The sequence below is a fragment of the Schistocerca serialis genome, chromosome 10 (assembly GCF_023864345.2).
Source record: "Schistocerca serialis cubense isolate TAMUIC-IGC-003099 chromosome 10, iqSchSeri2.2, whole genome shotgun sequence".
In the NCBI taxonomy this organism is placed as follows: Eukaryota; Metazoa; Arthropoda; class Insecta; order Orthoptera; family Acrididae; genus Schistocerca; species Schistocerca serialis.
Window position 1 is genome coordinate 108,061,430 of NC_064647.1, and position 14,963 is coordinate 108,076,392.

Below are 14,963 nucleotides of genomic sequence, written 5' to 3' on the forward strand. Positions count from 1 at the left end.
CCTTCTGTAAACAGAAAAGATACTTTTCAAATATACATTGCATTTCACTTCCCACAATGTTGAAACAGATCTGGAAACCTGAAAAAGTAACATAAATTACTGTAAATGATCGGAAGGAAGTGCCATTATGTGTTTCCCCAATAAATAATTCAAGCTTCTAAAATGAAGAAATAAGCAGTTGCGGTGTTATTTCCCTGCACTTAAACACTTTTGTCAAATGTTTCTACTGTTAATTCCTGAACAGGTATTAAATATGTAATCAAACTACTCTCCTGAATGAACATCAACAGATGATTCTTATGGCGCCAATCAATCACGAACTCTCAGCAGGAATTGCTGTGTATTGTACAACACCACCCTTATTGCACAATATTTTGTGTGAATGTCAATAATTTTGAAACTTTGCAGTCGCCTTCAATATATTGGAAAAACCATCAATAACACTCTAAGACAGTCAATATCAGAACAGAGCAATAAATATTGAGATAGTGAGGGGCCCTTTAGAAAGAGAACTATGACTTGGGCTACAACCTAAAGCCCTAAAACATAAACTGGACAAATGCAAGTACATCTCTCACTCAATAATGCTGTATAAATTTAATTAGTTATGTTGAATGTTCATCCATACATTCTGATGAGGGAGTCTGCAAGTATCAAAATACAGAGTGACATAAATGGCTGTATCTTTTTGCATTGACTTAGAAGCTTAAATTTTCTACGTTGACAAGACACCATAAACTTTCTGACATAAATTTCACCTTGATACCTTGGCCCGTTCCTGAGAAAAAGTGTCCTCAACATACTGACGGACAAACAGGAAGGCAGACAACAAAGTGATCCTATATGGGTTCCATTTGACCAACTGAGGTACAGAGCCCTAAAAAATCACCAAGAATGCAAGTATATATGACTGTAAAAGATTGGAAAAAATAAGTAAGTGAGAATTATCAGCTAATGGGCATGTTCAAAAACTAAGTGTCCTAGATTTTTACATTCTTTTAGAAAAAGTGTATTTGGAAACAATTACAGGATACTGTTCATACACTTGTTGATTATTTTTCCCCGTAATCATCATACCATTAAACGCATGTGCTGAGATGTGGCACAAGCTTCTTTATGCCTTCCTTGAAGAACTTTCCCACCAGTTCCTTCCCCCACTGCAGAACCTGTTTCTGCTTGTCAGTTGAAAATTTACTTCCACTCATTGTGTGCCTTCAGAAAGGTGAAAAGTTGATAATCAGAAAACTCAAAGTCAGGGATACACGCACACAGTTGTAAACACCACAACCAAATAAGTCCAAGAGCATCTTGATGGATAAGGCTGTGTGTGGACGGGTGTTGTCGTGTAGCAAGCACACTCCTCTCACCAGTATTCCCCTCCTTTTGTTTTGAATGCTCCTTTTCAGATTTTCTAGGGTCTCTCATATCATTGTGCATTGATGGTCTTCCCCTGAGGCAGAAATTCGACTAAAGTGATGTCTTTTCAGGCCCAAAACATTTATGCCATGATTATTTTTTGTATAAAATTGTGGTTTTAAAGTTTTTGGTAGATAGGGGTATTGGTGCAATGCCACTGTGATGGCTGCCTTTTTGTCTCAGGTGTGTAATAAGGCACCCATATTTCATCTCTGGTGAAAACAGAGCTCAGGAAATCCTCACCTTCCAGCTCAAGTCACTGAAGAAACTCACCGGCACTACTGGCCCGATTTTTCTCGTATAGCACTGTCACCTGTTTTTGGACCCATATTGCACACAGTTTCCAGTATCCCATCACTTCTGCAAGTGCCTCATATAAGAGAGTTCTGGAGAGCTGTGGGAACATTGCAGGAATTTCATCCACCATCAATCGACAGTCTTCACGAACAATTTCCTCGATTTTTTGCACCAACTGATTAGTCAATATTGGTGGTCCTCCACTCCTCTGTTTGTCATGAACATTTTTTCTGCTTCCATTGAACTCCTTACACGGCTTAAATATGCTTGTTATATTCATAACACCTTTGCCATAAACTGTTTTTATTCACAAAAACATTACGGTATGTGTTATTCCTTCGCGAATAGGAAGTGAATAACAGCATGTGGCTCACTCTCGTTGGGATTTCTTACCAACATCTTTCATGCAACTTGACAGTACAAAGTGAATATACAAACTACCTGTTACTGCAATGCTCACTCTGGTCAGGGGATCCCCCTCTATCACTCAATGTTACCAACCCCCAAAAACCAAAAAACAGCAGCCCCTTATGGTCAGAGTATACTTGCTTTCTGAATGTGCCTCATAGCGTGAAATAAAACAGTTTCAAATACCACTTAGTTACAGATGAAATATGTGACATGGAAACAACTTCACTCCACTGCAGAAAGAGATGCAACGAGGGTGAAAAACAGATGGTACAGACAGAAAAACAATAATTAAAAGGAACACTTGAATGTGCTTCCTAATCAACACTTCAAATTATTTTATCTCCATGTTGACAACAATTTGTTTGTGAGGCATTACTAGTAAATATCACTATCAGTCTAAATGTATTACTAGTTAAAGCCACTATTAAGAATACTGTGACTAGAATAATGAAGGGAAATGCAAACCTTTGAACCTTCTTGCCCGATACACAGTCCTCTTCACTCTGTAAGAAAACGTGGAAAAGAAAACATTAGCACTCTAACAGATATAATGGCAGCAACTGATCAAGTTACAACAACAACTTCAAAACTTCTCATAAATAAATAACACCGAAAAGAATCATTCCAGAAAATACACTGATGAGTCGAAACATTATGGTCACCGCCCACTGAGAGACTCAACACCAACTGGTGGCATTGCAAGCACTTGACATGGTAGGAGAGTATACAGCATATCACAAACAGTCTGAAAAGCTTGTAAGGATGTTGTGCAGTGGGTTGTGCTGAAAAATATTTGTTAGGAAAAAAATTCGATATGTTGCACCATTTCAGAGTTAAATAGCATTGAAGTTAGCCAATCAGCCCGTTGTGCAGCCCACCATACATAGTTAGTGTCAGTTGTCCTCAGAGAACAGACAATAGCACACAAGACTGCTCAGCCTTTGGCTCAGGTTCGATCCTTACTACTGTAATGTGTCCAATTTTTGTGTCACTGTCTTGTTCAGTTTTAGGAAACCAAATGAAGGTATGTTTGATGACACCGTCTCTGGTGGGTCATTAAATCTGAGTATGCAATGGCCTGACTCCCAAACTTCAATGCTAATTAAACTCAGAAACAGTGTAATGTATCAAACTTTTTTCTTAACAATTATTTTACAGCACAGACTGCTTCTGACCTCCTAGTATAAGTGGAGCAGAGACAAAAGGAAAATAATTCCAGTGACAATATGGGTCACAAATGGGGAAATCCACCGACATAAGTAGCTTTGATAAAGCACAGATTCTTATAGCCCGACATATGGGAACAAGAATCTCAGAAACAGCAAAGCTGGTCAGCTATATGCATGCTACTTCCCTGAGCATCCTTGGAAAGTGGTTCGTGGATGGTGAAAGCTCAAGTAGATGAGAAAGTGATGGATGTCCACTACTCATCACAGAATACAAAGGTTGGATGCTTGCCCGCTCTGCAAAGTAGGATAGTCAGCAAGCTGTGGCAGATCTGATGACAAAATATAATTCTTGTATGGGCAAAAGTGTTTTGGAGTACACCGTTCAGCATAAATGTTGAATGTGGGGCTCTTCAGCAGATGATTTCTACTTTTTCCCAAGCTGACCATCATTATTAACTGTGGATCAATGTATGAGGTGTCCCACAGTTGGATTAAGCATATTTCTCATTACACCTGATTGACAGTTGTGTCCACGCACACCATCACCCAAGTGAACGGCTGCTCAAAATGTGCAGCACATCACAGACACAGGTGCACTTTAATGCTTTGGGAGACATTTGTTTGGGCTTCTGTGGTAGCTATGGTAATAATCAAATGCACAGTGGCAGCTATGAACTACGTGAACATTATTGCAGATCAGGTGCATTCACCGTTGATATCTTCACCAATGTGACAGTATCTACCCACATGATAGCTGACCATGCCACAAGGGCTACAGTGATTTCAGGAGCACAGCAGTAAACTCATGTTGATGTCTTGTCCACAAAAATTTGCCTAATCTGAGCTCAATAAAGTAAATCTATGAAGCTACAAGGCACCAGCTCTGCACCCACACACGAACAGCCAGTAATTTACAGGAACCGCACAAATCTTGTGTAGATTTCTGATACGACATAACTCTGCGAACCTACCATGGTCTTTTTGAACTCAAGCCATGCTTCGTTGCTATACTGTGCATCAAAGTTGGACCAACACCTTGTTAAGCATATAGTCATAATCTTTTGACTCATCAGGGGAGGTGAATATAAATTCTGAAACAAAGCATAACAGCCATTCAGCATAATCACACATCTGCAGGGTGTTCTAAATATCTAAACTGAGTACTCTGATATACGGAATCAATGTCTGTAAAATAACATAAAAATTTCTTTTGTATAGCTTCAGTTCTTTCAGAAATGTCTGAACCCAGGTCTCCTGCTTACTAGGGAGATGTACTGGCCACACCACCATCTGGACACATCGGTCACCACAACCCCACGCACTACCCTAGCATGCCGCCTGTCAGACCAAAATTCTCAACTTATACCACACTCTACTGAGGTAGTGCCCCTGCTCATTAGGCCCATTACTTGTGGCATCTCACTGATTCCTGTAAGAGTTCAAGGTTGGTGTGGTTTGAAGGAACAGACACCATATATATATAATAAAGGAGCAATGACAGCCAATGAACTCTTCAGTGCAGATGGACACCAAGCTGACACTGTTACAGGAACATGCAAAATGCCATGGGTAATGAGGATAATGACCAGTATACTATTTAAATAGTATGTGCTATAAGTTGAGGATCTGGATTTGATGGGAAGCATACTAGGGTAGTCTATGAGGATGACCACTGTGTCTGGATGGCATAGTGGTCAGCACATCCGCCTAGCGAGCAGGAGACCCGAGTTTGAATACTGGTTTGCCAAAAATTTTCAACTTGCCTAACTGATATACATACATGCCCACTGGCAGCTAGTGTCTTTCATTCCTTTGTGTCTTGAAATATTTCTTAATCACCGTAAACTAATTTTTCATTACACCAACTTATTAAGCTCTCACTAAACGTTCAAACTAGCAAACTTCAGTCTAAATGTTTCCATTACAACAAAAACCACTGATGTAAAAAATCATTTGGCACTATTCTATACAAAAACTGTATAAGAGAAGGAAGTAACTTCTGCTTGATTAGTAATCTCCACGGCATAGTCTTCCAAAGGGGCACTTACAAGGGACACATTTTAGGGCACTGTGTGGCTGCAATAGTCTTGCCGTCAACTTCACTGCAATGTGGTTGCAGAAATGTGAATATTGCACCATGGTCAGGCAACAGTGCTGAGGTATTAGAACCTGCTGGTAGTTGCTGAGGCGTTGCCTGCACTGTTCACCAAAGATGGAGAAATTTTGTGTGGCCAAGCCATATCCACCTTTGTACTTGGTACTTGTCCGTGGCGACAATACCAAGTCACATAATTTTAGCACCGAAACAATATCTTCAGAACGAAAGATAGTGTACGTATGAAGGAGCATTCGATTTGTTTGTTGTCTACAGGGATCAAGAAGGGGGGAAATGAGAGAATCATGCATTTAGTAAATGTGACACATTAGTCTACATCCAAAGCTACAGAATGCAGAAGTAATATACAGAATTCCACTGACCAACTTTTACAGATTGTTCAGGGATATCATCTGAGTATTTTTATATAAGGATCTCTGGTGGCTCATTACAGACTAATAATGTAATCATGATTTATTCAATTTTTTGGCACAATTACCTGTCTTTCAAGACAGTGGAAAAGCCTGTAATATGTAACTGCCAAAATATACAACACAAACCACAGGATATGGTTTCTTGTAGGTGACTACGGACAGCTGACACAGTTGGAGCTGCTGCGAGAACAGCTCAACTTTGCATCACTGTGCGGCCCTTCCATGGAATTCAGCAAACCGATACACGAGGTGATACTGGCCACCTTTTCATCAGTAGCCCTATCCATAGTACTGCTGTGTATCACTGTTAACACACAAACAACATTGCCGGAGAGCAAACCCTACACAGAAACAAGCAGTACTAAATGCAAACTTGAGTCCAACAAGTTACAGAGGGTATTACTGTTGCCAATGGTAGATACAGTGAGCTAGTGGAAACAAGGAACACAGTACATACCATTAACATTTGCACTGTTGTGCACTATTTTCAGTGCAATACAGAAACAAAGCTAATAGGAGCAAGAAACAAAGCAAAAATGTAATAGCTCTGTAATGAGCTGCCAGAGATTGTGGATCCCTTGTGCCAAAATAAGAAGGTACCACAAACAACATCTGAAAGTTTGTCAATGGCATTCTGGTTCACCCTGTATACACACCATAATCTGAAAAAGGACATATTGTACTCTACCTAGGCTTTTTTAAGATTTCTAAACATCTGAGCATCTCTAAGTAATGCAGACGGAAACTGTCCATACATCTTCTTTGATCCCACAATCCTCCTGTCCCCAATCTCCACCAGCCCTTGCCCACACCCACCTTCAGCCCTACACTGTGACCCAGACATCACTCATTCTGCACTCACACTCTCCTCTCCAAAGCCTCCCTCTTCCTCCAGTCTGTCTACCCTTCCCAATCCCCTCCTCTATGTGTTTGCACGATGCCCAAATTCCCCCCCTCCCCCCCCCCCCCCCTGGCAGCCAGAACAAATGGAATGGTTTCACATTCCTGCTACCTCCTGCTACCTGCTACCTCTCCCTCCCACCAAAGGTAAGCCTCCCTTCCCTCCAACCCTCTCTCTCCCTCCTCACTTCCTTTCACCCCTTGTCCAATTCACCCCATACAAACCTTCAACTCAGATCTATACAATTTGTTCACAACATCCAGAATGAGGGTTGCCTATTCTCGGATTGGCTGAAGGAAGTAGACACTGGTCGACTTCAGGCCACAAGTGTTGAGTGTCGCTGCTGGTGATCTAACAATGCAGTACCTATGTGAGCCATACGTATTACGAAGTGATTTTTGTGCCATGCCATGCAATGCCATATCAGTACACACATGTGCGGCACCAGCACTGAGCAGTGAAAGAGCAGCTTGTTCCTTCAGCATTCTCATTCTCCCTGCATGTATCTGTGAGTTGGACTTTGCTAGGCAGAGCTTACTCCCTCAGTTTCCCATACTCCCTGAGAACAAGGTCAGGACATTGTGATCAAGTGTGTGTGTGTGTGTGTGTGTGTGTGTGTGTGTGTGTGTGTGTGGTTTTCTGAAAGGCATTCAGTGAAAGCTTAGCAATCCTATTTTGTGCAAATCGAAGATCAGGGTTTGACATCCTGTCAACAACAAGGTCATTAGAGATGGTATACAATTTTGGGTTGGAGAAGGATGAAGAAGGAAACTGTGTGTGTCATTTTCAAGAGAACTATCGCAGCATTCACCTTATACAAGTTAGTGAAACCACAGAAAAGCAAATATACAGACAGGGTTCCCAACTGGCAACCTCACAAATTCACCTGGGAGAGACACTCCCACTGGTAACTCGAACTACTGAAGCCCGGCAGTGAGGTGCCGCCCACCATCTGACAGCAAGGTGTGGAGGGTGTGGCCATAGGGTTTCACTCCTAATTTATACTTTACATTATAACAGCCTGTTACAAGGGGCATGGTTGTCCATAAGAAATCATCAGCTTACCGTTAGGCAGGCACAACTACTACCAGCCTGGTGGTTCTATTGCTCACATTCTGCTTACCGTATTTACTCGAATCTAAGCTGCACTCGACCCTAAGCTGCACTTGAAAAATGAGACTCGAAATCAAGGAAAAAAAAATTTCCCGAATCTAAGCCGCACCTGAAATTTGACACTCGAAATTCGAGGGGAGAGAAAAGTTTTAGGCCGCACCTCCAAATCGAAACAAAGTTGGTCCATTGTAATATGAGACACAATTCAGGTCGAATGAATGACGATACAGCTACAGTAGTTTGGTTCGAGTCGTAAGCTTAGCAGTTAAGCTTTACCAGGTAGCCATTGCTATGTGTCAGGCGCTCCGCCCGTATTTGTACGGGTACCGGTACCCTTCCTTTTCCACGTGCTTCGTCTGGTTTGAATTGATTGCTCGTTTTTTTTTTTTTATCTGATAAGTGCCGTTCTCTTTGTTATAGGTGTTTACGTCACTCTAAGCTGAAGATGCATTACTATACTGTGTCACGCATTGTTTGTTGCATTCTGATGACGAGTGTTTACGGCCTGTTGCCGCTCGCGGCACGGCTTGCTTTTGTGTGTGCTACTGCTGCTTACAATTAAAAAATAAAAGAGAGGGGAATCGTCTCATTAGCGAAACAATGGCAAGAGACTGCTATTTGTTGTTACTTACACTGCTGCTTTCTTTGATAATGATCAACAAGAACCAAATGATAGACTGCGTATGATTGAAGATGTTCTGAACGAGAGTTTAGTGAAAATTTTTCTCCGTTTGAAAATCTCTGTAGACGCCTCTTTAGTACATTACATTCTGCACAGAAATTAGAGTCATCTTAGGTTCAAAAATCTAATCAATTGCTGTGCCTCATTTCTGACTGTATCACTATTAGGCATAAGAATAATACGAATATAAACATGACATGGTATGTATATTCTTCTGCGTTTGCTGTTGTCTCACTCTAGTTTTGTAGTTTATTAGGCAGACAGAATTTAAATGAGATAGCAACAAACATGACAGAATACAAGGCAAAATGTTTATATTCGTATTATTCTTATTAGGAAAAAAATTCAGAACGTAGAGTTGGCCGTATTGACAAACATCCCTAGCAGTCTTGCCAGTCGGATTTTCGTAGTACATTGAAACGCTGCACCATTGGAGGACGAACAATACGGAATTTGTATTTATTTCGATGGATAATGTATGAAAATGCAGTGGTCGAAACTTGAGGTGGAGGAAAACAGCTCGTCTTCTACCTTTTTTGTTTAATTTATTTACTGACGCAGAGGTTTTGGCGCCAGTATTTATCTTTGCGCCTGCAAAGCGTGCCTGTGTAGCGCTATATATATTCGACGGCAGAAGTTAGTTGTGGTGGCACCTACCAATATTTTTCAGAACTTCCACTTACTTTGCACTCGTTTCTAAGCCGCAGGCAGTTTTTTGGATTACAAAAATCGGAAAAAAGTGTGGCTTAGATTCGAGTAAATACGGTATACATGAGCAGGTGTATAAGCACATAAGAAAAAAAATTCCAGATTTTTCCCAGATCTCCTGGTTAAAAGTACACTTCTTCTGAATGAAAATACTCTACACCTTGGGTGGAAGTACACTTTTTCATGTTAAAGAGACACTACATTTTCCCTCACAGCTGTAAAACTTATCAATCCTTTGATAGGTACAGGTTTTTTACATCAGCATAAAACTTCCCAGCATTTCTGTTTACATTTTACTGCTGCAGCATTACTCTACAGTTGTTAGCTAAGTAAAATCCTTTGTTAGCATATCAGTTCTTACGAAACAAAATTACAAAAATTTAATTGAAAACTAAAGCAATGAAAAATTCCAAATTCTAAAAAATTTCCTGGATTTTATCTGGATGAAAAAAGTCGCACATATTTTCCTGATCTCCTGTTGTCCTGGGCCATATGCACCTTGATGAGGCACATGGCCACTCCTGCATGCAGGCACTTGGCCATGCCAGTACTACAGCACGGGCTACAGCCCTACCTCCTGACCTCTCACACGTCAGCTGTTTGCATACCCTGCCTGCGGATACACATTCGAGCAGAAACAACACGGTATTTACCACACCTTTTTCACATATGTCAGTTGAAAGCAGTTGTACTCTGTCTGTCAGACTGTGATGAGAATGGGGCTCAGCTGACAAAAGTCTCTTGTACACCGGTCACTGGTGAGTGCTTCAGTTCATCAACAGAAGAGATGAGAAAGCAAAGTTTCTCAGCTGAATAAAGAATACATGCTCTACAAGTGCTAAAGATGTCACACTCCTACTCGGTTTTTGGGAGAACAGACATACTACACACACACACACACACACACACACACACACACACACACACAAAAGCACATGCACAAAGATCACATTGGAGGTTTCTCAGTAAAAGTGACAAGGAAAGCAAACTTTTCAATGTCTGTTTGTGGGTGCGCACGTGTTCCCACACTAACAAGCGTGTATTAAACAACAGTATATTGGTTTCATTTGAGACCGCAAATTCTACAGCGTAAGCTATTTCTGTGTCAAAGATGTCTTACCCCTTCGGTATCTGAATATACAGTAACTGCCTCTATCTGGAGTTCTTCTTCTTCCTTCACGTGTATATTTTCGCCCTGTAACATAAGCACTATTTTGTAAATCACACAACACAATGTGAAATGGCACATTCTTTAGCTATTTTATGAAAAAAGGCGGATTGTTTTTTTTTTTGTGGGTTGGGAAAGGGGAGGGATGGAATACGGAAATGTTTAATGTCCCATTGGCATTGAGTCATCAGAGGTGGAGCACAATTTTGGATTGTTTCAAGGACGGGGAAAGTAACTGGCCATGCCCTTTTCAAAAGAACATCCTGGGTTTGCCTGGAGCACTTTAAGTAAATTAGGAAAAACCTAAATCATGACAGCCAGATGCCGATTTGAACCACGGTTGTCCTGAATGCGAGTTCAGTGTGCTGGCCATGTGCCATCTCACAATCGGCTTGTGGAAGGAGGAGAAGTTACATGGATCCCAAGTTTTCTTTTAATTTATAGTTTACTACACAACTTCACCAAATTTTTTTTATCAGATTAAAACACAAGGGCACAAATGCCACATTACATCACTTCCTACTGACTTGTTTCACATACAACCTCCTCACACAACAATTCATCTATTTACATTTTTAAAAAAATATGAATGAATCCCCAACTACCAATTACAATTTGGGCAGTAGTTTACGAAAGGCACAGATTTAACATTCTTTTCACCCTGTACATATGATGAATTAAACAAAATACTTTGGTTTAATACACTTGAAAAATACCCAGCAAAATATAGCTCAACACAACCCTTACATTCTACGAACAACTCCAAAGAAAATTAAAATCACAATTCATGTGGCCCTCACTTACGACACGAAAATCTTTATACTGTGGCACACATTTCTCTCTCATATTCCCTGAAAGTGGTTTACCTGCAGACAAAATAATTACATTTTAGAAAATGGCACCTTAAAATTTTCAAGAAAGAATTAAGTCAGTCGAAACAAATTCTAATGTGTATAATTTACCTATAATTGAGCTAATAGGATGTAGATTTACAACATCAAAATGAAAACGACAGAACTGAGTATCACATTGTTTACAGATGAACATACGTACTCCACTTGGGTGCAGGCAATATTGTACCTCAGACTGTATCTGTGTCTCTCTCTCTCTCTATCCTTGGCAATATAATCTTCCAACATATTGTTGTGGTCTTCAGTCTGGTTCGATGCGGCTCTCCACGCTAATCTGTTCTGTCCAAGTTTCTTCATCTCAGCGTCTTAGCTAGTACAACCTACATCCCTTGAACCTGCATACTGTAATCAAGTCTTGGTATGCCTCTACAATTTTTAATCCTCACACTTTCCTCTACCTTAATGCCTCAGGATGTTCCCATAAACCTATTGCTTCATCAAGTTGTGCTTTAATGATCTTTTCTCCTCAGTTCAATTCAGTACTCCTCATTGGTTTATTCGATTTATCCATTAAACCTTCAGCAATCTACTGTATCATCACCACATTTCGAAAACTTCTTTTCTCTGCTTGTCAAAGTTGTTTATAGTTGTATAAGCCTACATGACAAGAAAATAACATTTAAATTTATACTTGATGCTTCCATATTTGTCTTTATCAGAAAAGCTTTCCTCAATATTGTCAGTGTGCATTTTACGTACCTGTACAATTTGTTTTTGTTGTCATTGGTTATTTTGCTGCCAAAATAGTAAAAATCATACAATGAGGTGACAAAAGTCATGGTATAGCTATATGCACACATACAGATCTCAGTAGTACCACACAAGCAACACTGCATGAAATAACCACAGATATCAATGTGGGACATATGATGAACGTATCCTCAGGATGGTGTGGCGAAACTTGGCATTAATGATCTATGGCAGTATATGACGGATGCAAATGCCTTTGCTAACAGCACCAGTTCCTCCCCTGGGCTTGTGACCGTTTCGGTTGGAATGTAGCTGACTAGAAAACAGTGGCCTGGTCAGATGAGTCCCGATTTTAGTTGGTAAGTGCTGATCATAGGGTACAAGTTGTGCACAGACCCCATGAAGGCATGGACCCAAGATGTCAACAAGGCACTGTGCAAGATGGTGGTGGCTCCATAATGGTGTGGGCTGTGTTTACACGGAATGGACTGGGTTCTCTGCTCCAAACAAACTGATCATTTGACTATAAATCGTTATGTTTGGCTACTTGGAGACCATTGGCGATGGAATATTTATGGATGACACCACTCCCTGTCACCAGCCAAAATTGTTCATGATTGGTTTGAAGAACATTTTGGACAATCTGACTGAATGGTTTCACCACCAAGATCGCTCGACACGAATTCCATCGAACATTTACGGGAAATAAGCGAGATGTCAATTCATGCACAAAATTATGCACCGGCAATACTTTTGCAATTATGGATGACTATAGAAGCACCATGGCTAAATATATCTGTTGGGGGCTTTCAACAACTTGTTGAGTCCATGCCATGTTGTGTTGCTGCTCTATGATGGGCAAAAGGAGGTCCGACACAATATTAGGAGGTACCACATGACCTTTGTCACATCAGTGTATACTAAACTGTGTCTCATTTCCTGTCCAATTCCCTCAGTGTTTCCTAATTTTATTCGACTACACTCCGTCACTTTTGTTCCACATTTTGTCGACATTCATCTTATAGCATCCAACAAGTTGTACCTTTACTTACGGGCAGAGTTCTGTATATTCTCTGTAGGAGTTACAAGTTCAAGCAAATAGATAAAAACCTTTTCTTTTATTCCTTGAACTCTGTGGGACCACATGAGCCATAAGTGATTTTCACATGTAAACATAATTATGCATCTATTTTTCCATCAACTATAACTGTTCCTTGACAGTCTCACCACAGTGAGGAGCTTGGTGATTTGGACAACTGTGTGACAATGCAACTCATATATATTACACTGAAAAATGCATGCATGCTATTTATTAGTCTCTAAAAGCATTCTGGGCCTCATGTCAATAAAATTAGACACAGAAGAGAGATAAGGTATAGATGACAGCAATATTCCTACTTTGTAATATTAAGCACCTGCGTAACTATCATTTCATATTTGGTGACTCCAGATATAACTCGGGTACCTTCAACTGAAGTACATTCAAATCATATAGCAATATAAAAATTTATTTTTTACATCTCCACTGCATTTTTACCTTGTTTTACAAAAAACACATTAACCTTGCACAAAGTAAGATAGTCACGTAAAGATCCTCACACAGGAACCTACCTCATCACTATCAGAGAACACAGTAACTGCTTCAATATGAGGCCCCTCCTCCTCACGCATGTTTACTTCCTCATCCTGCAACAGGCAGATAATTTATAAAAAATCATATACAAAAATGGAGTGTTTCAAGATTTTTTTTTTATCAGTAAAAGCAAGGATGCACATATAAAATGTTCTAGGTTTTACAATCAGAAACTTCTAACTTGTTCTTCCCTCCCACTTAGGGCTCTGGGCATAGTTCTTAATTCCTGAAAAGTCCCATTTCCATACACCTTGTTCATCTTTCACCATGTAAAGTAATCTCTGGTCCCAAAAGTACATCTAAATCTACGTATGAGGGCTGTTCAAAAACTATGCAACCTTATTTTTTATTACTGAAACCAACAACGGTACTGGGCAGGCATGATCTCTGTCTTTAAGCAAACATAGTGTCTGAATTTTTTCATGACTGTACAAAAACCAGTCACTGTCTAGACATTGACAAGTGTGTAAGTGGCAGTCATCTGTTTTTGTGCTGAGGGCAAAAACGCAAAAAAGCCTGAACACTGTTATTGCAACCACTCTTGTTTTAAGCTTGGCGATTCTTAAACTGAAACGATCCACAAGATTTGACAAATGCTTGGGGATGAAGCAATGGGTTGTTGTTGTTGGTGTTGTTGTTGTTGTGGTCTTCAGTCCTGAGACTGGTTTGATGCAGCTCTCCATGCTACTCTATCCTGTGCAAGCTTCTTCATCTCCCAGTACCTATTGCAACCTACACCCTTCTGAATCTGCTTAGTGTATTCATCTCTTGGTCTCCCCCTATGATTTTTACCCTCCACGCTGCCCTCCAATACTAAATTGGTGATCCCTTGATGCCTCAGAACATGTCCTACCAACCGATCCCTTCTTCTGGTCAAGTTGTGCCACAAACTTCTCTTCTCCCCAATCCTATTCAATACTTCCTCATTTGTTATGTGATCTATCCATCTAATCTTCAGCATTCTTCTGTAGCACCACATTTCAAAAGCTTCTATTCTCTTCTTGTCCAAACTATTTACCGTCCATGTTTCACTTCCATACATGGCTACACTCCATACGAATACTTTCAGAAATAACTTCCTGACACTTAAATCTATACTCGATATTAACAAATTTCTCTTCTTCAGGAACGTTTTCCTTGCCATTGCCAGTCTACATTTTATATCCTCTCTACTTCGTCCATCATCAGTTATTTTGCTCCCCAAATAGCAAAACTCCTTTACTACTTTAAGTGTCTCATTTCCTAATCTAATACCCTCAGCATCACCCGACTTAACTCAACTACATTCCATTAGCCTCGTTTTGCTTTTGTTGATGTTCATCTTATATCCTCCCT

General features: G+C 40.2%; 1 protein-coding gene across 3 annotated transcripts in view; it reads right to left on the reverse strand.

The window, feature by feature from the left end:
* LOC126424869 (zinc finger and BTB domain-containing protein 24-like) overlaps positions 1–14,963 on the reverse strand; it is a 137,187-nt gene that overhangs the window by 20,459 nt on the left and 101,765 nt on the right. For all 3 annotated transcript variants that reach the window (XM_050087697.1, XM_050087696.1, XM_050087698.1), the window contains 3 exons: positions 13,607–13,681; positions 10,347–10,421; positions 2,590–2,627 (listed from right to left, as the gene is read on the reverse strand). In XM_050087697.1, the coding sequence (XP_049943654.1) occupies positions 2,590–2,627; positions 10,347–10,421; positions 13,607–13,681 (188 nt within the window). The remainder of the gene's footprint in view (positions 1–2,589; positions 2,628–10,346; positions 10,422–13,606; positions 13,682–14,963) is intronic.